Raw genomic sequence first — 27,641 nt, forward strand, 5'->3', positions numbered from 1 at the left:
TCTAAACATTACCATATATATTTTTATTTCTTATTTCTATTAGACAATTCCAAACACATGGGCAATAATATAGTTGCTCCCCCATTACATATGTCTAAAATAGATCCAATGCCTTTTTTGTTTTGTTAACTTTTTGCTAAACACAATTTATGATATTTTGTTGTCATAATATTTTTTTCCTGCTTAGGACTACATATTTTTCTTGTGTTATTCAGGCTTAAAGGTTTTGATGCCTAATTCAGTATAACTACATTTCTAAGATTTTTTTTTGTTTGTTTTCTGTCAGCCGTTTATGTTAGAATTTTTTTATAAGAAAAAAAAATCTTGTCTTAAATTTCTCAGGGAAGAAGCAGAAATTGTGTTTTGTCTTTTTAACTGGATGTTAAGAATGTAATACTTTATTTCAGAAAAGAATGTAACTGCATATCCCATGCTACAGAGTGTCTGCTGTCTAGTTCTTACAGTCACAGTGCTCAGAGTGAATGTACAAGTGTACTGACTTTTTACAGTCATCAAGCACTAATCTTAAGTGTGTGAAATAAATCCTCTGTGTTTTACTGTTATGATGTATTATGATTGTAAGGCATGCATTGCAGGGTGAATAAGGGTCTTGGATCCTAATAAAACCTGTTTCTACTTGCTTACTAAGATGAACTCTTTAAACGATGTCATTTTTTTGCAGTTCAAAATGAAATAAAAAACTAATCAGCATGCTTAATATACTTTTGTATTTTTCTTTAAATGGCATAAAATAAATGCCAACATGGTTTTAGTAGAATTATTTTGTATTCACTTGAAAACTAACAAATGCCAGGCAGTACATATAATAAAATGGATAATTTTATTAGTTTTAACTGTACTGAAAATGACAATTTTATTTACAGTCAATGCTTAGCAAATATGCAATCATTTAGGACAGCGTGAAACATAACACAAAATTCTGAAGGAGCATTAATTGTGTTTTCACAAAAAATAATTTAGTCAGTTGCTTAGTAAGCTGTTTAAAAGACATTACAGAACAACAACAGGCAGTAAGGGTGACATGAATTTCTGGGTCCTGTGTTTGAACCTCTGTCTTAGGTTACGGTCTGTGAATAGTTTGGCATATCCTTATGCCCTTTACTTTACCTTTCACATTTAAAAACATATGCAAGTAGTTGTCTTTGGGTTTTCTCAGTGTACCAAAAACCAAAACAATCAATGGACAGTCGACTGGCAAATGTTTTCTTCTTGCTATAATGAAACAATTATTAACACAATGAATAAATATTTAAACTTGTCCTTCAACCTAGGACGTTCACTGACACCCTGCTTGTATACAGGTCATTCTATAGAAATGGTGGAAATGCATGTCCCTTGCTTTTTCAGCCTGCTAAAACATATGATTAGACCAAGTAATCACATTAATTGTATATATTCAATAAATATGGACTGTCCCTGTAGTAATGAAAAAGTTTAATTATATAATCTTCATTGTTTTAATTTTAACCTTTAATTATAATGCCTAGATCAAGAAAGTACCTTGTCCCTTAGATCGTATGGGTGATGAGCTTTGTACTTTTCATTTAAATATGTTTTTTTATTAATTAAAATCTAATTTATATTTACTGTTAACATTACATAAAATACATAAAATATTGAATTGGCAATAAATTATATAATTATTATTATTATTATTATTATTTTATTTTGGAAACATGCACATACTCTTTGAGGTTTTTCCTGGGTCAAGAGGTCAGTGGAAAAAGTGCAGTGGACAAGAGCTTAAGGTTTGTGAGATTTCCTATTTCATTTGTTTAAAATGACATGATATGTTGTAGAATTTTTAGTGAAGACTTAAAGGATGTCATTGGAGTTACTCATTGTATAGCTTATATACTTAATGTATGATGACATGTGGTCTGAAAAATGGTGGCCATTTTGTAAAAAGATTTTTTTCCAAATTGTCATTGGTGTTACTGTCCCTGGTGTTACTTCTCCTAGGAGCAACATTCCAGTAAATAAGCCACATAAAAGCTTTAAAAAAAGGAGAATTATAAATTAATTACATTAATTACAAATAACAATAATAATAATAAACTGTATTCTAAAAATGTTTGAATTAAACTTTTGCTGCCGTTGAGTCATTAGTGTTATATTGTGTCCCTGGTGTTATGCCAAGTTTTTCCAGGATTTGGCATTATAAATGTATTATTAAAAACTTTCTAGCAATAGTTTGTTTGTTGATATGTGTTGTATAAATTAGTCTATATTTCAGAGTTTGTATCAAAACCTCTTTGTTTGGCTACTCCTGTTATTGTGGTTTTTAAAGAAAGTAATTTGCGAATCAAATAATTTCATGCAATGATGTGCAAACATTATAATATATATAATAACATAATATTTTTTCTTGGTGTCATTATTCCTCCACTCTACCTTTAATTAAATCCTGATGTTGTAATGAGAATGTCTTTTAAAAAATTAACATCAGTGTTGGTTGAATCGTTGGTAACACCAATGACAAATAAACAGCTCATAGATTCTTTGTAAAAATAATTAAAATAGATTAAGGTTGACTTTTTGTGGATTCATGAAGTTTATGGGTTAAATAATGTAATTAAAGTAGTTCAGGGTATGTTGGAAGATTTAAATTTTAGCAGATCACCAGTGTCACCCAGTTTACACCTTTTTTGTAGAATGACCCATACACATCTTGAACCAGATTAAGAGAATTTGATGGCCTTTTTGTTTTTGCTTTTTTTTTTATTTTTATTGAAGCTCTTTAAAAGTCTTACAACTTTAGAAAAGCTGCTGTTGGGCTTGTCTAGTTGGTTGTCCAGCTGCTTTGCCAGCCTGAACCAGTGTTGCCAACTTAGCGACTTTGTCGCTATATTTAGCGACTTTTCAGACCCTTCTAGCGACTTTTTTTCAAAAAAACCGACTAGCGACAAATCTAGCGACTTTTTCTGGTGTTATTGGAGACTTTTGGAGACTCGAACGTGAAAACTGTTATATAAAATTATATTGTTCTGCAGTTACTGTCCTCAACGAGCAGTGGGTGGACAAAACATGGGCTGGTTTGTAATCATTTTGGCAGCTTAAAATATAAATAAAAAAGCTATTGCTAAAGCAGGTGGAGTATAAATAGGTCTACCTTCTCCCACCACATCCAACCAGTTGTGAAAAGTTTGATTGACAGGTTATTCTTTCCAGTCCAAGACACTGTTGCCACGCCCATCAATACACTGATTCATATGTTAGACAAGTGATTTGAGTTGAATATGAAGGTAAGCAAGTCTCGTACATACAACCTCTCATATGTACGAGAGGGAAAACTTTCATTGCTTGTGTGTCCTAACAAATAATGCATTTTACAAACTTGGTAGGCTACTTTAAAGACATGCAAGCAAAAATAATTTGTCCTTTATAATGTATAATTACTGATCTGTACATTTTAAGATATTGATTTGTAGGTCATGATGGTTTAACTGGTTTATTATTTGTGAAATGCCAAACATCATTTGCTTATCCTGTGTTTTGAGCATTTTTTCATGCATTTAGGCTGAAAATTATCAGTATTATTATTATTATTATTAGTAGCTCAGTGTTGTCTTAAAAAACAAAAACAAACCACGAATTAACAGAAGAATGTTCATTTGTAGTTCTAAACATATTTAGGGTGTTTTTTTACCCACTTTTTGTCTCTCCCACGACGTTATTCCTCTCTTCTACAGCGTCAATTACATGCAAATGGACCTTATGCAAATTAGGCGATGACGTCATTTAGCGACTTCTACCGACTTTTGAGACAGCCAATAGCTACTTTCCTTACTGAGGAGTTGGCAACACTGGCCTGAACAGCATCCAGAACCATTCAGAAACCATTAAAATTGCAAAGGTGCAAATGTGGATTACTCTGGGTTATGGAAAGACGCTCATGTAAAGCTACAGCCCTATATTTGAGTTATTTCAGCTTGGTGCAGTTAAAAAGATTGTATTTCCCTCCACATCTCTGAACCTGCTATTACAGACTTTACGGTAACGCTCTATCCTATACGGAGCCAACATGGCCGCTTACTGGTAGCTGTTTCGTTTCTGACGTCCGTGTTGACATTTACGGATTTTAAGATCATTTGCATGTGGAAATATGTTCATGAATACTTGCTTTAGTATGGAAGGTTGTCGTATTGCTCGAATTTTGCGTAGGCGATTCTCGCTTAATAAAAAAGCGGGTGGACATGCATTAACCACAGGATCACACACTGGTACTCTGGTGAGAAGACACATTCCCTTCTGTAGTCACTTCTCCACAGGGACTCTAACTACAGACAGCACTGCCCTAACATACAGGAGTCATGGGGATCCCTCAGAAGTCGTTCAGTAAGCAGAGTATACACATAAACACTCACCCTCCTCTATACACCTGATATTCATTCTGATTCCTCTGTTGTGACTGACAGGTTGGAGACTCTGAAGCTTCCTGCTCTGCAAGCTAAAAATGTCCTTGTGAAAATGCTTGCAGCTCCCATCAACCCTTCTGATATAAACATGATCCAAGGCAAGAGCAGTGTAATCATAGTTGTTTTCTGATGCTTGTATTTCAGAGTCATTTTGCTGACTGCAGAGGCAGCTAATTCATACTGTGAAAACCGGTCAAACAGTGCTGTCACAGTATGAAGTAGCAGTAGACTTTATTTATTCTTCTGTAGTGACATATGTTGGGACAGTGGTAGAACTTTGGGCTATCAACCATGCAGACACTGTTGGGCCCCTGAGCAAGGCCTTTAACCCTATCTGCTCCAGGTTGCCATACGATGGCTGACCCCAGCTTCCAAACAAGCTGGGATATGGGAAGAATTTTGTTGTACTGTACGTCTGTATATGTATATAGGACAAATAAAAGCATTATACATTCTGTGTTATCCCTAAGGGATGCATTAAACCTGGAGTCCAAAGGCCCAGCAATATAACAAAGCCATCAGTGATACTGACCTAAAGTAGAATTCCTACGCTTTGCTGCTATTTACATTTCTAAAAAGAACAGCCTGTAATATTGTTAAATATCGAACTGAGAAAACATTATGCATTCTTGTCACTTGTGTTGTTAAATTAAACGCTGCTATTTTCTTTTTACAAGTCTATTGTTTTTATATGAGTAAGTGTGATGTTGTACAGATGTATTACTCATTTAATACAAAATATGATTTAGTTTCTCTTAAATGGTATTTTTTAAAGTTGTTGTCTGTTGTTCCTTAAATGATTATTTCAGGGAGGAATAAAATGTATCCAGTATTGATTTGAAAATGTTATAAAACATTCTGTTTTTCTGACCTACTTTTGGGTTAGCTTGTTTATAAATACTACTACTACTACTACTACTAATAATAATAATAATAATAATAATAATTGTAAAGAAATTGCTCCAAAACAAAATGAAACATGAGTGACACTTAAAAGCCCTCAAAGTGCTAAAATGAGCATTACATAAGAGAATTGTGTCCAAATTAAATAATGCACTCGTGATTACTAGCATAAATCTGCACAGATAATACTGCACAGAGTCGAGGAATAATGCGTTGATCAGGCTGTGTCTCTCTATACACAGAGCTGATCCGCGCATGAACTCGCCTCGTGCAGGTGAAAAGATGCAGTCGGCTACTGCACACGTGTTGGAGGGGGCGTGTGTTAGTCTCGCTCTCCTCAATCAGGACGGGGATCGGCATCAGTAGAGAGAAGCATAATGCAATTGGGTAATTGGATGCACTAAAGTTGGAAGAAAAAGGGGAGAAATGCATAAACAAAAATATATATGTAAAAAAAAGTTTAATATCAGTGTCAGTCAAATTGTGGTTTTTCAGAAAAGATTTTATGTTCGATTATTGAGTTGGTGGTTTAGAAATTTATTTGGTGGTTAATTTGATTTGCTATGGTAACTAGCTCATTAAAAAATACATGTACCAATAATTTCTTGTCAGTGTCGGAAAAAAAACCACACGGTCACCTTATGCTTAGAGCAATTTTGTTCAAGCAGTCAGATGTAATCCAACAACCAGTTATTCCTTTTTTGAGCAAAGCAATCTCCACACCCACATCAATTTAAACTTGCACGTTTGTGTTCAACTAGCTTTTAATTTATAGCAGATCCTATTTTTTGGTTTCTAAAATTTTATTTACATTACATTTTATTATGTGCAGTCAACTCTGTGAATATGGGCAGAGAGAAGTCACCAGCTGTAGTTAAATCACTTACATGTTGCTGTATGTATTTGGTAAAGATGTTTTGTGAAACTGAATACCTAATACACCATGACTGAAGTCATTATAAGACCCTTAAATAAAATTAAATAATTAGCATATGGATGATAACCATATCAAAGTTGAGAACATTTCCCCTTTTTAAGAAAGGATACAGAATATAGCACTTGAGTTTTAAATGTATAGATTATTTATATTAAACTGTATAAAATGTATAGATTATTATATATAGTAAACTTGTGTCTAATTTAACTCACTGTTATTCACACCCCTGTGTCTGCTTTAACAGGCACCTATGCGATACTTCCTGATCTTCCGGCAGTAGGTGGAAATGAAGGAGTGGGGCAGGTCTTAGAAGTCGGTAGTCATGTAAACACAATCAGAGTGGGTGACTGGGTAATTCCCAGGGATGCTGGTTTAGGTAAGTCATTGTGTCTTTTTAAAGATTTTAAAGTTGTACATTTTGTTTTATTAAAAACATATTTTATAAATTAAAAACACCCACATTTGAGACAATCACATGTGATTTTTAAATTATTTCAACAATATGACAAGTTACTCAAATGTTATCTACTTAAAATACACCAATCAGCCATAACATTAAAACCACCTCCTTGTTTCTACTAACATTGTCCATTTTATTGGCTTCACTTACCATATAGAAGCACTTTGTAGTTCTTCAATTACTGACTGTAGTCTGTCTGTTTCTCTGCATGCTTTGTTAGCCCCTTTCATGCTGTTCTTCAATGGTCAGGACTCTCCCAGGACCACCACAGAGTAGGTATTATTTAGGTGGTGGATCATTCTCAGCACTGCAGTGACACTGACATGGTGGTGGTGTGTTAGTGTGTGTTGTGCTGGTATGAGTGGATCAGACACAGCAGCGCTGATGGAGTTTTTAAACACCTCACTGTCCCTGCTGGACTGAGAATAGTCCACCAACCAATAATATATCCAGCCAACAGTGTCCTGTGACCACTGATGAAGGTCTAGAAGATCGCCAACTCAAACAGCAGCAATAGATGAGCGATCGTCTCTGACTTTACATCTACATGGTGGACCAACTAGGTAGGAGTGCCTAACAGAGTGGACAGTGAGTGGACACGGTATTTAAAAACTCCAGAAGCGCTGCTGTGTCTGATCCACTCATACCAGCACAACACACACTAACACACCACCACCATGTCAGTGTCACTGCAGTGCTGAGAATGATCCACCACCTAAATAATACCTGCTCTGTAGTGGTCCAGACCATTGAAGAACAGGGTGAAAGCAGCTAAAAAGGTATGTAGAGAAATACATGGACTACAGTCAGTAATGATAGAACTTCAAAGTCTTCTATATTGTAAGTGGAGCTAATAAAACGAACAGTGAGTGTAGAAACAAGCATGTTATGGCTGATCAGTGTATTTCTGATTATAATATATTTTGATTTTACTTCCAAAAATTAATCGCATAGAATGTAATGATGCAAATTACAACGTAGATACATAAATTTAACTTTTTCAACCAACTTACTTTTACTTATGATGAATGTTAGCAGCCTGCTTAAAAAGTTTATAGAATAACGTTTGACCATTTCAGAATGTTCCACAATAAGCAGGGGAATTGGTAACAGGTGAGAGTATCATAATTAGGTATATAAGTAGGATCCACTAAAAGCTCAGTCTTTGCAAGCAAAGTTGGCTCATGGTTCACCACTTTGTGTCAAACTTTGTAAGAGAATTGTCCATCAGTTTAAAAAGAACATTTGTCTATGCAAGATTGCTAATAATTAGGTGTTTCACCATCTACCATACACGATATTGTGAAAAGGATTTAAAACAACTTGTCCTTTTGGGTTTTTCTTTTTATAAAAGGGAAAAGTGAGTGATTCTTATTACAACTGTATTTCTTTAACTATGTTGTTATTTGACTTGATTATTTAAACTGGTTTGTTGACTAAGGTGTACTTTATCATTGCTGCTGTGTTTATTTGCACAGGCACTTGGCGTACAGCAGCAGTTTACAGCGAGGATGATTTGGTCTCGCTGCCCACTGATATCCCTCTCCTTTCAGCAGCCACTCTTGGAGTCAACCCATGCACTGCATACCGAATGCTCTTTGACTTTGAAAACCTCAAACCAGGTTATTTTAGCTTGTATATTGTATTCTTTTAGCATTATATTAAATGCACAATATCCATGCTTTCCTTAATGAGTATTATATATAACTTGTGATTTCAGGAGACACAGTCATCCAGAATGCAGCTAACAGTGGAGTCGGACAGGCTGTGATCCAGATAGCTGCAGCAAAGGGTGTTCAAAGTATTAATGTAGTTAGAGACAGGTAAACTGCCTGGAGTTAATCTACTTCAAAGAAAAAACTGTCAGACCTGTCTGTGTTTAACATTTAAAAAGGTATATTGTTTTTGCCATATTCAGGAATGATATTTGAGGCACCTAGAGTACCTCAAGAACCAATGCAGCACCATAAAATTGGCAGCTTATGCCTTATTTTAGCATATTTTACTTGGATTAAAAAGCACAGCAACAGTATTTACTTTAACCAGCATGTACACAGATTTTTGTATGCTTTAGATCAGTCCACTTTAACCTGTGGTTTATGCCTTGCAAATGATACTGCAACTTTCCACTTAACTGGCATGTTATTTGATGATTTCATTTAGCAATTCAAACCTACATCCTGTGGCTTTTCTTTTTTTTATGCCAGTGATCTTAGATCTTGGCATGTCTGACTTCATCATTGTTTTTCTATGTAGTTGAGATCTTATTAGATCAACTTATCAGGTTAACAGTTATTTCTGATTTCATGTATTGTCTGGAAAACAATTCTTTGTTTCCATCATCATGTCTTCACAGATGTTGTTGTAGTACTGATACTTGTCTTTCTTTGCTCACTGGAATTTGTGATCTAGTTGTTTTAAAACATCTATCTTAACTTTTTTGCAAATGAGGGTTAAGTACCTTGTTTATGAGCCAAAGAGTGGGGACCTAGTGGTTGTCAACATTTGTTAATAGTCTAGTCTACATACTACAACTGCTCCAGTGTAAAATTAAACAGGGCTGGGTTTCCCAGAATGTTTGTAATGCTAAGAACTTCATAACTTCATACTTAAGAACATTCTTGAATCTACGGTGTCTCCATCTCCATTGGAGATGTTCATGTTTAAGCTGTAGCCCTTTTTATACCTGCATACCTTCTTGTTTGAGGACAGTTAACTCCTTATGAGTTTCTGGACCAGGTGGAGCTCTTTCACTGGCGATGACCTCAAGGTGGAGTTTGCACAAAGGATTAAATTTATTTAAACATGCATCTACCCCCCTCCCCACCCCTAGACGTCCTGTCAGTTGCTGTTGTACCAGTGTAACAAAACTGATGTAGATAACTGACCTCCACCAATCTTAGCCCTTTTTTTCGATGGCAGATCTTTTTTATAGCACTACAGGCACTTATGGTTTTGGCAATACTAGTAGTTTAAATGCTTATTAGTTTTTTTATAATTTTTTTCTTTACCTTATGATATGTGGTTAATAATGAGAAAATGTTCTGCGTGGGTTTCCTCTGGGAGCTCCGGTTTCCTCCCGCAGTACTAAGACGTGCAAGTGAGGTGAATTGGAGATACAAAATTGTGCATGACTGTGTTTGACATTAAAGACTTGAACTGTTGAATCTTGTGTAACCAGCAATTACCTGTCCTGTCATGAAAGTAACCAAATTGTGTAAAACATGACGCTAAAATCCTAATAACTAAATAAATAATATGAAAATGTATGTAAAACAGTACATAAACCAGTAAATAATAATAAATACTACAAAATGCAGTTTTTGTCTGTTAAATAATGCTGTAGACAATTGATCACAAATATTTACTGCATGAGAATAGTAAAAATCTAGTTTACAGTTTAGGAGTGTTTTTGCTTTAGTAATTTTATTTGCTACGCTTCTCCAGACCGGACCTGCAACAGCTGACTGACAGACTAAAGGCAATTGGAGCTACACATGTGATTAAGGAGGAGGCACTCAGAAAGCCAGAAATAAAGGAACTATTTAAGGTTGGTTTTCTGATATCAGTTATTTTAAAATACATACTATTATTTTTTGTTCACATGATGACAATTTGAATCATTAAAATAGGCTGATGTGAATTTAAAAGAAGTAGTAGTAGTAAAAATGCTAGAAAATATTAAATGTACTTTGTGCTCATATTACTGAAAACATAGAAGTCTGTATTGGGTCCAAGTCCAGATTTTCTGTTGTCTTAGAATTGACCTGGACCTGTAATTTTGAACCTAGACCTGGTAATTTTATAACTTAATGAGAAGATTTACCCACTGTGTTAATAGAATTGGTTTTACATGAACGTGTTTAAGTGTTTAACACAAGTATAGTAAAATCACACTCGTGGCTGTTTTTATGTTCAGTGAATAATTGTAAAGTAAGCAAAGACAATTGCTTCAACCACCCATTCTGTTTATTAAGAGTTAAGGAGAACAGAATAAAACAACTGGTGCCGTGTAGTGTTCGAGAAGCCTGTGTGGTGATGTGATTAAATTAAGAAATTCATTAAAATACTTAAGAAATGAGCTGTTTTATTTAGGTGATAACCTTTTCTGTACTGTCTGCTGGAGGTTTTTCTAAAGCTGAATGATTGTCATGATTTTTGTTTTGTAACTTTTGCAGTAGTTTAGGAGAGTACACAGTAAACTAGGCTGGATTATGTATTTAGATGGGGAGGTCTGAGCGCTGACGTTTAAGAGTCACAGATCACTACTGAACTATTGTAAAAACATTAAAAAGCCTTATTTGGAAAATTGTTTACAAGTATTTTTAGTTTTCTTTCTTTCTTTACAATCATAGCTCTTTCTTACCTCTGTCTATTTTGAATTTAGGTAAAAAAAAATAACCTCCCTATGAAAGACCAATCTAAATAGTGCATCAGTTGATTTAATTTATTGTAATTTAACATTTAGAGTTACTGTACGGTTGGTATCTTTACAAGAAACAAGCAAAACTGGAAAGTGTTAAACATGCAACAATATAATGTGTATCTTGCATAGTCTTGTTCTAGACCTAAACTGGCTCTAAATGGAGTAGGAGGAAGAAGTGCTACAGAACTGCTGCGTCATTTGCAGTAAGTTGCATTAAGTATGCAGTGAAGTGTAGAAAGTGGTTTGTGGTTAAAAATATAAACAGTTTTTGAGTTTGTTAACCACATGGTCTTCTCTAAATGTAGTGTAAAAATGAAGCACAACTAAAACAGTTTTATCTGCTGTTCTCTGTAGGAGAGGGGGCACCATGGTTACATATGGAGGGATGGCCAAGCAACCAGTAACAGTGCCTGTGGTAAGCAACGTTACTGTTTGACATATACACCGATCAGCCATAACATTAAAACCATCTCCTTGTTTCTGCACTCGCTGTCCATTTTATCAGTTCCACTGACCATATAGGAGCACTTTGTAGTTCTACAATTACTGACTGTAGTCCATCTGTTTTTTGCATGCTTTGTTAGCCCCCTTTCGGGCAGCACGGTGGCTAAGTGGGTAGCACTGTCGCCTCACAGCAAGAAGGTCCTGGGTTCGATCCCCAGGTGGAGCGGTCCGGGTCCTTTCTGTGTGGAGTTTGCATGATCTCCCCGTGTCTGCGTGGGTTTACTCCGGGTGCTCCGGTTTCCTCCCACAGTCCAAAGACATGCAAGTGAGGTATATTGGAGACACTAAATTGTCCATGACTGTGTTTGATATAATCTTGTGAACTGATGAACCTTGTGTAATGCGTAACTATCGTTCCTGTCATGAATGTAACCAAAGTGTAAAACATGACGTTAAAATCCTATTAAACAAACAAACAATCCCCCTTTCATGCTGTTCTTTAGTGGTCAGGACCCCCACAGGACCACTACAGAGTAGATATTATTTAGGTGGTGGATCATTCTCAGCACTGCAGTGACACTGACATGGTGGTGGTGTGTTAGTGTGTGTTGTGCTGGTATGAGTGGATAAGACACAGCAGCGCTGATGGAGTTTTTAAACACCTCACTGTCACTACTGGACTGGGAATAGTCCACCAACCAAAAATAACAAACACACAGCGCCCCGTGGGCAGCATCCTGTGACCACTGATGAAGATCTCGAGGATGACCAACTCAGACAGCAGCAATAGATGACGATTGTCTCTGACTTTACATCTACAAGGTGGACCAGCTAGGTAGGAGTGTCTAATAGAGTGTACAGTGAGTGGACAGTGTTTAAAAACTCCAGCAGCACTGCTGTGTCTGATCCACTCATACCAGCACAACACACACTAACACACCACCACCATGCCAGTGTCACTGCAGTGCTGAGAATGATCCACCACCTAAATAATACCTGCTCTGTGGTGGTCCTGACCATTGAAGAACAGAGTAAAAGGAGGTTAAAAAAGTATGTAGAAAAATAGATAGACTACAGTCAGTAATTGTAGAACTACAACGTGCTTCTATATGGTAAGTGGAGCTGATAAAATGGACAATGTGTGTAGAAACAAGGAGGTGGTTTTAATGTTATAGCTGATCAGTGTATGCACATACTGTGGTTTTGTTCTCTGGTTAACTTGTGCTGTTTCCTCCAGAGTGTCCTTATTTTTAGGGATGTGAAACTACGAGGCTTTTGGGTCACACAGTGGAAAAAAGACAACAAACACAGTAAGCATAAAATATGGATAGAGGGCTGGTTGGGGGGAGAGGGTGTCAATAACAGATTTAATTAAAAAATGAGCATCTAATTTCTTTTATAAATGTAACAAATTTAAAAATGTATAGAGTAATTTGACTTAATTTTAGCTTTTTGCCAGATGTAATGCGACCCATGTTTTTTACCCATTTTCACTTTGTCAATAAGGATACATATTGTTTGCACTGCACTTTATTTTTCATCTAATGCCTAGTTCCATATGATTTTTTTTATTTATATGACTATGATTTTTGCCCTGATATTCGCTTGCCGACTGGTCTGCGCTAGACTTGCCGGCTCGGGAGCAACTCGGTGTTCGCTCGGCGATCGAAACTCGGCTCTCAATCACTATGTGTAAACTGCTCAACAACTCGATCCGAAGAGAGATATCTAGCTTGTCAAATATCTGGATCTGTCGCCCAACTGGCAATGAGTGCTATGTCGAACAGCCAATGAGAACACAAGATACGGGGTGAGGGGAAACGCAGGGGAGACGTTGTATAAAGGTGGGACAGGGGCACAATATAGTTTATATCAGAATACATCGGCACACACACAAGTTTAAACAGTGTTTCTGACCTTATCGTTTTCTACAAAACACCAACGCTGTATTGCAAAAAATATTTGTGTAGTGTGTGACCCCCTATCGCCGATCAGTCGTGTAGTGTGAAAGCCACAGCGACTTGATAGACTCCAATTACAAGAGATCCAGTTGTGTAGTGTGAACTGTACAGTGACCTGACGACTTGGAAAGTCGTGTAGTGTGAACTTGGCATAATGTTTTCTAAAAACTCATATGTCTGCTTTACATAGATGAGAAGGCTTTGCGGGTCATGTTGGAGGAGCTTTGCAGCCTCATTCGAGATGGAAATCTTTCGACCCCGGCCTGCACTGAAGTGAATATTCAGGACTTCCAAAAAGCTTTGGACAATGCTATGAAGCCATTTATCTCCTCTAAACAGATTTTGGTCATGTAATGTCAAGTAATTGTTTTATCCAATGTTTGTTTCTGTTAGAAGTCATAAAAGAATTATTAAAAAGTAATTTCACAAATGTGGTATCAGTGTGAGTAATGGGCCTATAACCATAACGTATTAGATTAATTATCAATGCTATAACAATTTACAAACAATAAGATGTAGGTTGGCAAAATGAATGTATTTTTTGTGGTATTATCTTAATAGACATTACATTAAAAAGTCATAATTAATTATTTGGAATTATCTGAATATAATAGCATCGTGGAGGACATATTTAATATATTTTAATTTCAGATGTACCAATCAGAAAAAAATAGTATCTATCTGAATAGGCAAGTATTCAGACAGATACTATTTTTTGATTGGTACATCTTAAATTAAAATATATTAAATATGTCCTCCTCGATGCTATTATATTCAGATAATTAATATTAATATATTAATACTGCTGATTAAGTATCAAATTTTAGATTTAAAATCTGATTTTAAAATTAGATTTTATTTTATTTTTTGTAGTTAATACTAACCCAACACAAATAATGCATTTGAACACGTCCAGCAATGTGCCACTTTTTTCTTTTTTTTTAATATTTCTGTTTTATGCATTTTCTCTCCTTTTGTCTCCCTTTTTAGCGCATCTAATTGCCCGATTGCGTCATGCCTCCTCTCCACCAATGCCGATCCCTGCTCTGATTGAGGAGAACAAAGCTAACCCACGCCCCCTCCGACACGTGGGCAGCATGCCGTATGCATCTTATCACCTACACTTTGACGAGTGCAGTGCAGCTCAGCACTGTGTTCGGAGAGACACACCCTGAGAGCACTCTTTTCTCATCTCTGTGCAGGCGCCATCAATCAGCCAGCAGAGGTCATAATTGCATTAGTTATGAGAGAGACACTATCTGGCTTAATCCCACCCATATCTGAACAACAGGCCAATCGTTGTTCATGTGGCTGCTCAGCCTAGCCGGCAGGCAGAGCTGGGATTCGATACGATGTATTCGAGATCCCAGCTCTGGTTCCAGTGTGTGTTTCTACAGCTGCGCCACCTGAGCGGCAGCAATGTGCCACTTTTATTGTTTTATTTAAATGTAAATAAATTGTACTTGTAAGAGTAGTTTTAATTTAGGGTAAATTTTTACCCACACTATTTTATGACAAAAATACTCCATTCACCTGCACTTTTATGATTGTTATTCTTTTTCAATTCTTATCCCCACAAGTACACTATCCAAAACATGTGAAAAATATGAGGTCTGGTTGAGCATTTGAATCCATCCTAAAGGTGTTTAGAGGGGTTAAGGTCAGGGCTCTATGGAGTTCACTGAAGTTTATCAATACCAAACTCATAAAATTATGTCTTAAATAAAAAATGACTTTCTCCAAACTGTTGCCACAGAGCTGGGAGCACACTATTGATTGTATACATTAGTTAGCAATGGGTGTGGATGAAACATCTGTATTAGGATGTCCACATACCTTAGCCATATAGTGTACTCTTCTTATTAAGATAGATAGAGATATACTTTATTTGTCATACATACAGTGTATCACAAAAGTGAGTACACCCTTCACATTTCTGCAGATATTTAAGTATATCTTTTCATGGGACAACACTGACAAAATGACACTTTGACACAATGAAAAGTAGTCTGTGTGCAGCTTATATAACAGTGTAAATTTATTCTTCCCTCAAAATAACTCAATATACAGCCATTAATGTCTAAACCACCGGCAACAAAAGTGAGTACACCCCTAAGAGACTACACCCCTAAATGTCCAAATTGAGCACTGCTTGTCATTTTCCCTCCAAAATGTCATGTGATTTGTTAGTGTTACTAGGTCTCAGGTGTGCATAGGGAGCAGGTGTGTTCAATTTAGTAGTACAGCTCTCACACTCTCTCATACTGGTCACTGAAAGTTCCAACATGGCACCTCATGGCAAAGAACTCTCTGAGGATCTTAAAAGACGAATTGTTGCACTACATGAAGATGGCCAAGGCTACAAGAAGATTGCCAACACCCTGAAACTGAGCTGCAGCACAGTGGCCAAGATCATCCAGCGTTTTAAAAGAGCAGGGTCCACTCAGAACAGACCTCGCGTTGGTCGTCCAAAGAAGCTGAGTGCACGTGCTCAGCGTCACATCCAACTGCTGTCTTTGAAAGATAGGCGCAGGAGTGCTGTCAGCGTTGCTGCAGAGATTGAAAAGGTGGGGGGTCAGCCTGTCAGTGCTCAGACCATACGCCGCACACTACATCAAATTGGTCTGCATGGCTGTCACCCCAGAAGGAAGCCTCTTCTGAAGTCTCTACACAAAAAAGCCCGCAAACAGTTTGCTGAAGACATGTCAACAAAGGACATGGATTACTGGAACCATGTCCTATGGTCTGATGAGACCAAGATTAATTTATTTGGTTCAGATGGTCTCAAGCATGTGTGGCGGCAATCAGGTGAGGAGTACAAAGATAAGTGTGTCATGCCTACAGTCAAGCATGGTGGTGGGAATGCCATGGTCTGGGGCTGCATGAGTGCAGCAGGTGTTGGGGAGTTACATTTCATTGAGGGACACATGAACTCCAATATGTACTGTGAAATACTGAAGCAGAGCATGATCCCCTCCCTCCGGAAACTGGGTCGCAGGGCAGTGTTCCAGCATGATAATGACCCCAAACACACCTCTAAGACGACCACTGCTTTATTGAAGAGGCTGAGGGTAAAGGTGATGGACTGGCCAAGCATGTCTCCAGACCTAAACCCAATAGAACATCTTTGGGGCATCCTCAAGCGGAAGGTGGAGGAGCGCAAAGTCTCGAATATCCGCCAGCTCCGTGATGTCGTCATGGAGGAGTGGAAAAGCATTCCAGTGGCAACCTGTGAAGCTCTGGTAAACTCCATGCCCAGGAGAGTTAAGGCAGTTCTGGGAAATAATGGTGGCCACACAAAATATTGACACTTCAGGAACTTTCACTAAGGGGTGTACTCACTTTTGTTGCCAGTGGTTTAGACATTAATGGCTGTATATTGAGTTATTTTGAGGCAAGAATAAATTTACACTGTTATATAAGCTGCACACAGACTACTTTTCATTGTGTCAAAGTGTCATTTTGTCAGTGTTGTCCCATGAAAAGATATACTTAAATATCTGCAGAAATGTGAGGGGTGTACTCACTTTTGTGATACACTGTACATGTACAGGTGTACAGTACAATACAATTCTTTCTTCGCATATCCCAGCTTGTTTGGAAACTGGGGTCAGAGCGCAGGGTCAGCCATCAACAGTGGCTGCATAGCAGAGCCTGGATTTCAACCGCCAATTTTCCGGTTGATAGCCCGAAGCTCTTCCCACTAGGCTACCACTTTAAGATACTGCTGTTTAAATAAGACTGCCCTAGATGATTAAGGTAAAATGACTTGGTGGGAGAAAATAGAAGAAAACTCAAACATGCTGAAGTGAGTGTAACAATGCAGGATTTGAACATTAGTAGCTGGCCCACATGCTTACAGCTAATGCAAAACCGATACTTAGCAAGGTTGGGACAACCAAGGATGCCCCCTCTTTCTCCACACACCGCTCATAGGCGTCAAGGTTCACCTCTCTAATGGCACAAACATGGTCAATACGACAGTCTGCATTGCAAACCGATCGATCATAGTTTACAGAATTGAATGCGTAATATTTCTGCAGGTAGCAGCTGTCATCAGCTATCCTTTCTAACACATGATGCATGGAGGCAGGGGAGGCGTCTGGTACCCCAAATGCCTCAGTCAGGCGATACTCCTTCTCCCAGCGTGCCTGTGCAATGTTGGCATAGGTCAGGTTCAGATAGTAGGTCACAACATCCTAAAATATAGAGAAAAGAGAGAAGTGACACATGAAGTCCTAATGCAGTTCTATTCAATGCTTTATTATTTATTTATTAAAATATACAAAAAAGAGGAAGGTGACACATGAAGTCCTAATGCAGTTCTATTTAATGCTTTGTTATTTATTTATTCAGTGTTTTTAAACCCGCTCTTTTCTGATTAAGTTAGGGCAGCACACACTTACACGTTTACCCACTTACAGCTAGGGACAATCAAGAGCAGCTGATTTATCTATTGACATATTTTAAAGGGTGGAAGGAAAAGCTTCACAGGCAGCAAATGAAAGCATGGATAGATCCCATGTTCCCAGGACCCTGATGCTGTTAAGCACCCACATTTAATGTTTATGGCTTATTTATTCAACTGTGTAGAGTGATAAAATGTTACAAGATATTCATTCACTTTTTTATTTATTCATTTTCGGGGCGGCACGGTGGCACAGTGGGTAGCACTGTCGCCTCACAGCAGGAAGGTCCTGGGTTTGATCCCAAGGTGGGGCGGTCCGGGTCCTTTCTGTGTGGAGTTTGCATGTTCTCCCCGTGTCTGTGTGGGTTTCTGTCAGGAGCTCCGGTTTCCTCCCCCAGTCCAAAGACATGCAAGTGAGGTGAATTGGAGATACAAAATTTCCATGACTATGTTTGACATGAAATTTTGAACTGATGAATCTTGTGTAATGGACACGAGGCAATTACTACATCCTAGACAGGGCATTATCCATGACATTACCCACTTACTCACAAGTAAAGGCAATTTAGTGTAGCCAGTCCACCTACTGGCAAGCTTATGAAATGTGGCAGAAAACCCAGATGAACTGAAGTCTGAAGATTATAGATTGTCATACCTTGACTAAAAGTGTTTTGTCATCATACTCAAACACTCGAATGCCCGGGTTATTCGCCCCATCTTCTACTCCAGGCAGTGTTGTTTTCCAAGGTGTAACTCCAGGAGTCAGGAACATGGAACTAATTGGAGATCCTGTGCAAAAAAAGATAATTATGTTTGACTTCTTACTGCTATTTAAACATTTTTATCATGACATTATTATAGGAATATGTAAATTAATAAAAAAATTTTTTTTTCTATTTTATTTATGCATTTTCTCCCAATATAGCGTAGTCAATTTGTCTTCCGCTGCTGGGGGATCCCCGAATGCAGTCGAGGTGGGTATATTGCTGCTCACGCCTCATCTGACCCGCGTGGGTGCAGCCCTTAGCGGAACCCTTTTTCACCTATGCACTCTGCACAGGCGCCTCACTATCTACCAACCAGGGTCCTTACACAGCGTTTTAAGACCCCACCCATATAGTCTGGTCATCCCACCCTAGGAGAACCATGTCTGCTACAGGCACTGCCAATTATGCCCGCTAGATGGTACCCAGCCAACCGGCGGCAACGGCGAGTTTCGAACCGAGGAGTTTAGAATCTCGGGCTGGTGTGCTAGCGAAATATCCCGCTGTGCCACCTGGGCGCATATGAATTAAAACATTTTACATTACATTAACATTTTCGGTATTTAGCAGATGTTTTTATTTAAAGTGACTTACAGTACTGTGACAGTATATATTGTCCAAGCAATTGAAGGTTAAGGGCCTTGTTCAAGGGCCCACAGTGGCAACCTGGTAGTGATGGGGCTTGAACCAACGACCTTTTGATTACTAGTCTAGTACCTTAACTACTAGGCTACAACTGCCTAGTTTTAAGGTTCACAAATCTGTAGTCATGACTCTGACTGCAGTAACTTCTATTAATTAATAAATATTTTAATGTGTAGTTTGTCCACTTAGTTTCCTACATTTATCTCACCTTTTTTTAATGCATTTTCTCACTTTTTCTCCCGTTTTTTAGCGCATCCAATTTTTTACCCAATTGCGTTATGCTGCCTCTCTACTGGTGCTGACCCCCGCTCCGATTGAGGAGAGCGAACTGACACACGCCTCCTCCGACAAGTGAGCAGTAGCCGACTGCATTTTTTCACCTGCACCAGCAGCCGAGTTCATATGCAAATCAGGCCTGTGCAAGGAGAGCCACACCCTGATCAGCATTATTCTTCTACTCTATGCAGATGCCATCAACCAGCCAGCAGAGATCGTAATTGCATCAGTTATAAGGTCTCTATCCGGCTCCCTAACCCTGTATTCGAAATCCCAGCACTGGTGTGCTAGCGTATTTTACCACTGCGCCACATGAGTGGCTTTGCTACATTTGTATTGTTTTTTATATTTACATATTATTGTTTACTATTAATTTTTGGGTTTGTGGGTTGGGTTGAAAAGGTTTGTCCAGATATACACTTTTAGGCTTAATCCTTGCACATACCCAATCCTACCTCACAAAAAGCATAATAAGAAATACCTGTTGTACTGTAAAACATTCGGAAGCTGTCAGTATGGTGATGACCAAAGAACTGGCCGATAATGACGTCATGATGCTTTTGAATCAGCTGCTCATATTGCTTATTGAATTCAGGCCTGAACCACATCTTGTGTCGCTTCTTCTCAAAACATCCAGGGGGAACATGGCCGATAATGTATACCTTAAAAAGAGACCCAATATTCTTAGCATAATAGGAACTTCCATTTCTGAGCTTGTAACTTTGTGATGTACTAAAGATAAAACACAGTAATTTAACCTTTTCCTTGTTTTTGGCGGCTTCGGTGAGCACTTGATCTGCCCATTTAAACTGGCCTGCTGGATCTTGTATATTTTCTGTTACTTTGTTCTGGTCATAGTACAAATTACTGTTCAAGACTATAATCCTAAAACCAGTTCGATTTAACAGCATCTCTGTGTAGTATCCACCTGGAAACAAAGAAAAAAAAGAAGTGACGGAGCTGCCACACAGCAAAATGGCTTCTGGTGTCCTGGGTTTGATTGTTTATGCCAGAGATGTTCACAGGTCACAAAATACGAGTCTGAGTCGAGTCACGAGTCTTTAGGCTAGACTCCGAGTCAAGTCACGAGTCAATATAATCTACACAAAACATATATTGGAAATGTAGCATAGAAATGAACAAATAATATATAAGTTCAGATAAAAAAACAACAGATTAGTGACTGTATTTTGCCGTTTTACTTCGGGCCTTTACTTTCCTAGGTACCAGTTAAAAGCTTAAACTGATACGTTTTGTTTTCATTGCAAATTACGGCACAGCAGCCAAAATCCCAAACACAGCAAAATATCCATAACCACTGCTTACCTTAGCTTATGTTGTTCCAGATGATATTAAAAATATAATCGTGTGTCCCATTAGGAATATAATCCGTTTTTTTAAATGTGCTTATAATTAAAAACCTCCAAACTTTTCCCAGGTGTGAAGTAAAACACAAACTCGTTAAAAAGCCAGTCAAGCGTTTCATTGACAATCATCTGTGTGACGCTGCAAACTAAATACATACAAATAACAACATTTATTACTAAAAATTTAAATCAGAAGGTCTGATTGGTTCAGAAAGCGTTTTTTTTTCAATTATTAGCGCCAATTCTGTAGGAGCGTTCCATTCACATTAGCTGTTGCTGTGAAGTGAACTACGTATTCCACCATTTTAAGTGAGATTCATATTCAAAGTAAGGAGTAGGGAGCGACGCTTCAGCACTACGCCAGAAGCTGGCTTGAACATTTACCCATTGTGGGTTAAGATGGCTGTAGCGTTATTAGAGAGCAGAAATGACACGATGAGAATGATGTTGGATCATATATATATGCTGTATACTGGTGCTGGTCATAAAATTAGAATATCATGAAAAAGTTGATTTATTTCAGTAATTCCATTCAAGAAGTGAAACTTGTATATTATATTCATTCAGTACACACAGACTGATATATTTCAAATGTTTATTTCTTTTAATGTTGATGATTGAACTAATGAAAACCCCAAATTCAGTATCTCAGAAAATTAGAATATTACTTAAGACCAATACAAAAAAAGGATTTTTAGAAATGTTGGCCAACTGAAAAGTATGAACATGAAAAGTATGAGCATGTACAGCACTCAATACTTAGTTGGGGCTCCTTTTGCCTGGATTACTGCAGCAATGCGGCGTGGCATGGAGTCCATCAGTCTGTGGCACTGCTCAGGTGTTATGAGAGCCCAGGTTGCTCTGATATTGGCTTTCAGCTCCTCTGAATTGTTGGGTCTGGCATATCGCATCTTCCTCTTCACAATACCCCATAGATTTTCTGTGGGGTTAAGGTCAGGTGAGTTTGCTGGCCAATTAAGAACAGGGATACCATGGTCCTTAAACCAGGTACTGGTAGCTTTGGCGTGCAGGTGCCAAGTCCTGTTGGAATATGAAATCTGCATTTCCATAAAGTTGGTCAGCAGCAGGAAGCATGAAGTGCTCTAAAACTTCCTGGTAGACGGCTGCGTTGACCTTGGACCTCAGAAAACACAGTGGACCAACACCAGCAGATGACATGGCACTCCAAACCATCACTGACTGTGGAAACTTTACACTGGACCTCAAGCAACGTGGATTCTGTGCCTCTCCTCTCTTCCTCCAGACTCTGGGACCTTGATTTCCAAAGGTAATGCAAAATTTACTTTCATCAGAGAACATAACTTTGGACCACTCAGCAACAGTCCAGTCCTTTTTGTCTTTAGCCCAGGTGAGACGCTTCTGACACTGTCTCTTGTTCAAGAGTGGCTTGACACAAGGAATGCGACAGCTGAAACCCATGTCTTGCATACGTCTGTGCGTGGTGGTTCTTGAAGCACTGACTCCAGCTGCAGTCCACTCTTTGTGAATCTCCCCCACATTTTTGAATGGGTTTTGTTTCACAATCCTCTCCAGGGTGCGGTTATCCCTATTGCTTGTACACTTTTTTCTACCACATCTTTTCCTTCCCTTCACCTCTCTATTAATGTGCTTGGACACAGAGCTCTGTGAACAGCCAGCCTCTTTAGCAATGACCTTTTGTGTCTTGCCCTCCTTGTGCAAGGTGTCATTGGTCGTCTTTTAAACAACTGTCAAGTCAGCAGTCTTCCCCATGATTGTGTAGCCTACAGAACTAGACTGAGAGACCGTTTAAAGGCCTTTGCAGGTGTTTTGAGTTAATTAGCTGATTAGAGTGTGGCACCAGGTGTCTTCAATATTGTACCTTGTCACAATATTCTAATTTTCTGAGATACTGAATTTGGGGTTTTCATTAGTTGTCAGTTATAATCATCAACATTAAAAGAAATAAACATTTGAAATATATCAGTCTGTGTGTAATGAATGAATATAATATACAAGTTTCACTTTTTGAATGGAATTACTGAAATAAATCAACTTTTTCATGATATTCTAATTTTATGACCAGCAACAGTATATATATATATATATATATATATATATATATATATATATAAAATTGTCACACGTAATGTTGCTGACTTTCATTGTCCACAAGTAATTTTTTGCGAGTCACAAGTCGAGTCCGAAACTATCACAGAGTCCCCATCTCTGGTTTAAGCTTAATCAGTTAGGTTGTCAGACTCTGTTACCTTTTTTAAAAGTATCTCTTGAAGAAGAATCCAGCCAGTCCTCCCACAGCTTTTGTATTTGTTCATAAATGCTATTTTGAACAGGTGGCAGTTGACTTTTTGGATGATAGTCATGATTGCCCATGGCTGAGTAGACCTTTGTTTCTGACAAAACAAAAGTAGTTAAAATACTGCAGCTCAGTCCACTGATACAATGGGTTTTAATAAAGCAAAACATAATGCTGTGCATTAGACTGTACATACTTGGAAACAGTGCTTGTAAGATATGGGTAAGGTTGCCAATAATTCTTAGGACTGCCTCTTCCCCAAGATCCTCATTAGGCACATGAGGTGTATCATCTCTGTAAAAGACATTTGGTTAATTTGCATGCATTAATTACAACAGTTAATGTCAGTTGGAAAAAAATATATTTTTGATGTTGAGTTTACATACACTAAAGGGACATAGTAGCAGTCTTAGGATTAACACCTACAAAATACAACACTATTTAAATAAAGAAGGAAATAATAGAGAAATATGAGAGTTATTGCTGTTTCTGGTAGATACATTTTATAAAAAAGAAGGAAATGTATTATGGTGTATGGTACAGCAAACATACTGTACTAAAATGTGATGTGTGTTTTTTATGTACAGTACAGTACTACTATTGTATTGTTGTTTATTGTTGTTTCTTATAGGAATGTCTATTCTATAATTTAAGATTTAATGGAATATACTTGTATTTATAAAAAAAAAAAAATTTAAGACATTAGAAAGGTTAGGTAAGGGGGAGGTCTGGCACGGATTAATTCTATTTACATTTTTTCTTATGGGAAAAATAGGTTTAACTAACGAACATTTTGACTTAAGAACAGCCCTTTGGAACCAATTAAATTCGTAAGTCAAGGGCCTACTGTATGTATTGAACATATATGTTTTTTAATGTACTTGATGATCTTGTATATTAAAACACCCAGAAATGTTTTTAGAAGTGTGTTTTAATAATTAATCCCCAAAAAAACAACAGTAGGAATTGAATTCCCTGACTTGCTTTATTAAGACTATTATCTTTTCTGTATTATCTTTGCTAGCTACTTACTTATCAATGTCAAGAGAGTGAACGTATCAAAAGACAAAATGAGTTAGTGTTATACAGTTATGATCATCAAAAAAAGAGAACAAATACCCAGTCCAAACAATGAAGTCTGGATCAGAAAGAATATCCTTCATGGCATTCACTGTGGAATTGATAAGGTCCCATGGTGAATCGCATGCGTAGTCTCCAAACTTTCCTGCATGTGGAGTTGGACGGCTCCCGCTAGAATCACACACTGATCCTGAGTTACCTAGGCTGTAGGTGGGATCCCAGTGAAGATCTGTGATATGCCAGAAGCTACCTGAATACATAAAGTGTGAGAATAAACCAAGACTTTTCACTTGAGAAACAGTCAGTTTGTGTTGATTTCCTTCAAGCATTTAATAATCACATTCTAAGGTTAAGGTTCCATTTTGCCAATATGCCTACTGTGGAGCTTACTATTTTCCCCAGTCACTACAGCACAGGTTCAAATTTAAATTGCTCATTAGCAGTGATGTTGTATTTTGTTTGTAGACCTTCAAACCTTTACCAATTATCCAGTGTTGACAGGTAGAGTTACTACATACAGTGAACAACCATTTTGTCCATTTTATCAGCTCCACTTACCACAAAGAAGCACTTTGTAGTGCTACAATTACTGACTGTAGTCCATCTATTTCTCTACATGCTTTGTAAGCCCCCTTTCATGCTGTTCTTTAATGGCCAGGACCACTACAGAGTAGGTATTATTTAGGTGGTGGTGCTGCTGTGTCTGATCCACTCATACCAGCACAACACACACTAACACACAATCGCCATGTCAGTGTCACTGCAGTGCTGAGAATGACCCACCACCCTAATAATACCTACTCTGTGGTGGTCCTGGGAGAGTCCTGACCATTAAATAACAGCATAAAAGGGGGCTAACAAAGCATGCAGAAGAACAGATGGACTACAGTCAGTAATTGTAGAACTACAACAGGCTTTTATATGATAAGTGAAGTCGATAAAATGGACAATGTGTGTAGAAACAAGGAGGTGGTTTTAATGTTATGGCTGATCAGTGTATAGTAAATACATTAATTTAACTACTTTAAATTACTTTTCACTATGACCCTGTACTGACCCTATTTTAATAAGATTCATGAAAAATAACTTTATTTTCTAAATCTACTTAACATGAACATTCTTAGTTAATTTTGCACACATACAAAAAACATCAAAAACCTCTGAGGCAAATTTGCACACAGATCTTAACTGGCCTCAGTCAAACACAGTGTAAAGCAAGTGTTGGTTCTAGGTTTCATTACTAACCACAAATACAGTATTTAAATCAATTTGACTCCAACAACTGATGTTACTGTCAACCACATTAGTATGTACATTAGTAAACACTATAATGATAAGGGTGCATGGGTGGTGCACTAGCCCATCATTGCTGAGATCAAGGTTCCAATTTAATAAATAAATAAATAAAATGTATTTAATTCATAATAAATAAATTAATAAATAACAATAACAATAAACTATAACATGCATGTAGTGTGTCTGCCATTTTTGAAAACAGTGGTTATTCTATAATAAGCACTTTATTATATTACCATGACACATAGTATTAAACGAATGAATAAGTGAATGGATTAATTAATAGTTTTTGGCACAGTTTTTACATAGGATGCCTTTCCTGACACAAACCTCATATTTATCGGGGCCTGGGACCGGCACTAGGGGTGCACTGATATGTGGTCCCCTTAAATGGCTAGGCTCAAGTGACATCGTGCAGCTTCTGTGTTCATTAGCCCAGTCTGGAATTTGAACCCCCAGGACTTAGGCACTGCTATTACTGGCAGTGTGGCTCTTACCATTACACCACTCAGGCACACCCATGACAGATAGTATTGTGGTAGTACAACCCCAAATCAGAAAAAGTTGGGACAGTATGGAAAATGGCAAATAAAATAAAAACACAGAGTTCCTTACATTTACTTTGTTCCTTACAAAAACTTCTATCTGCTCAACTTAATTTCATTTGTTAATAAACATCCATTCCTGCATTTCAGGTCTGTAACACATTCCAAAGTTGGGACGGGGCAATTTAGGGCTAGTAATGAAGTGACATTGACTTCTCTGGGCTCGGAGGCATCTAGGATGGACCATCACATAGTGGAAACATGTATTGTGGTCAGATAAATCAGCATTCCAGGTCTTTTTTTGGGGAAAAAAAGGACGCCGTGTGCTCCGGACCAAAGACAAAGAGGACCTTCCAGACTGCGATCAGCAACAAGTCCAAAGGCCAGGGTCTGTCATGATATGGGGCTGTGTCAGTGCCCTTGGCAGAGGTCATTTATACTTCTGTGATGGCAGCATTAATGCAGAAAAGTACATTGAGATCTTAGAGCAACATATGCTGCCTTCAAGACATCATCTTTTCCAGGGACGTTTATGCATTTTTCAACAAGACGATGCAAAACCACATGCTGCACACATTACAAAGGCATGGCTGCTGAAGAAGAGGGTGCAGGTACTGGACTGGCCTGCCTGCAGTCCTGACCTCTCCCCAGTAGAGAATTTTGAAAGGAAAATGCGACAACAATGACCCTGTACTGTTACACATCTTAAGACGTGTTTGCAGGAAGAATGGGACAAAATAAAAGCTGAAACACTAAATCCCTTGGTCTCCTCAGTGCCAAAACGTCTTTTAAGTGTGGTGACAAGGAATGGCAACATTACAAAGTGGTAAATGCATTACCATCCCAACTTTTTTTGGAATGTGTTGCAGGCCTAAAATGCAGGAATAGATGTTTATTAATAAAGGATATGAAGTTGAGCAGATAAAACATGAAATATATCAGGTTCATCCTGTCTGCAATCAAATAAAATCAAAGTAAATGTAAAAAAACTCTGTGTTTTTTTATTATTTGCATTTTCCATGCTGTCCCAACTTTTTCTAATTTGGGGTTGTAAATTCCTGTACTGTAATATTAATTTGCTTAATAAAATCCTTTGAATTACAATTTTAATGTGCTGATAATGTAAATGCAGAAACCATTAAAAAACAACACTGGCAGATTCTCATTCTGCGAGCAGTTAAGAATAATCTTTATTAAGAACATACCTACACATGTTACAGTGTTTGAGATAAAGTTTTAAGCACTTACCTGTGAGTTCTTTGCCCTTTGCAGAGAAAGTTAAAACAGCAAAAACAAGAACTTTGCAGCTGAAGTCCATATTGTGACTATCCAGGAGAGACTCTACTCAGCCAAGCTGTCTGGTTAGCTTGTTGGTTTATAAATTAAAAGTCTCC

At 37.7% G+C, this 27,641-nt stretch overlaps 2 protein-coding genes across 2 annotated transcripts; one reads left to right on the forward strand and one right to left on the reverse strand.

Annotated features, from left to right (window-relative positions):
• Positions 1-3,848: 3,848 nt before the first annotated feature.
• mecr (mitochondrial trans-2-enoyl-CoA reductase) lies at positions 3,849-14,000 on the forward strand. Its single transcript, XM_062992171.1, has 10 exons — positions 3,849-4,359; positions 4,440-4,537; positions 6,524-6,655; positions 8,218-8,361; positions 8,460-8,562; positions 10,187-10,289; positions 11,295-11,368; positions 11,520-11,580; positions 12,847-12,919; positions 13,761-14,000. Exons 1-10 carry the CDS (start codon positions 4,127-4,129, stop codon positions 13,922-13,924), a joined length of 1,185 nt encoding a protein of 394 aa, XP_062848241.1. The 5' UTR covers positions 3,849-4,126; the 3' UTR covers positions 13,925-14,000.
• A 3,406-nt stretch (positions 14,001-17,406) lies between these two features.
• On the reverse strand, positions 17,407-27,565 carry smpdl3b (sphingomyelin phosphodiesterase acid like 3B). The gene is made up of 8 exons (XM_062992172.1): positions 27,496-27,565; positions 24,446-24,656; positions 23,523-23,620; positions 23,280-23,423; positions 20,422-20,591; positions 20,145-20,325; positions 18,634-18,767; positions 17,407-17,769 (listed from the first exon to the last, which is right to left on the reverse strand). Exons 1-8 carry the CDS (start codon positions 27,563-27,565, stop codon positions 17,407-17,409), a joined length of 1,371 nt encoding a protein of 456 aa, XP_062848242.1.
• Between the last annotated feature and the right edge of the window lie 76 nt (positions 27,566-27,641).

This window comes from Trichomycterus rosablanca, chromosome 3 (genome assembly GCF_030014385.1).
Source record: "Trichomycterus rosablanca isolate fTriRos1 chromosome 3, fTriRos1.hap1, whole genome shotgun sequence".
Taxonomy (NCBI): domain Eukaryota; kingdom Metazoa; phylum Chordata; class Actinopteri; order Siluriformes; family Trichomycteridae; genus Trichomycterus; species Trichomycterus rosablanca.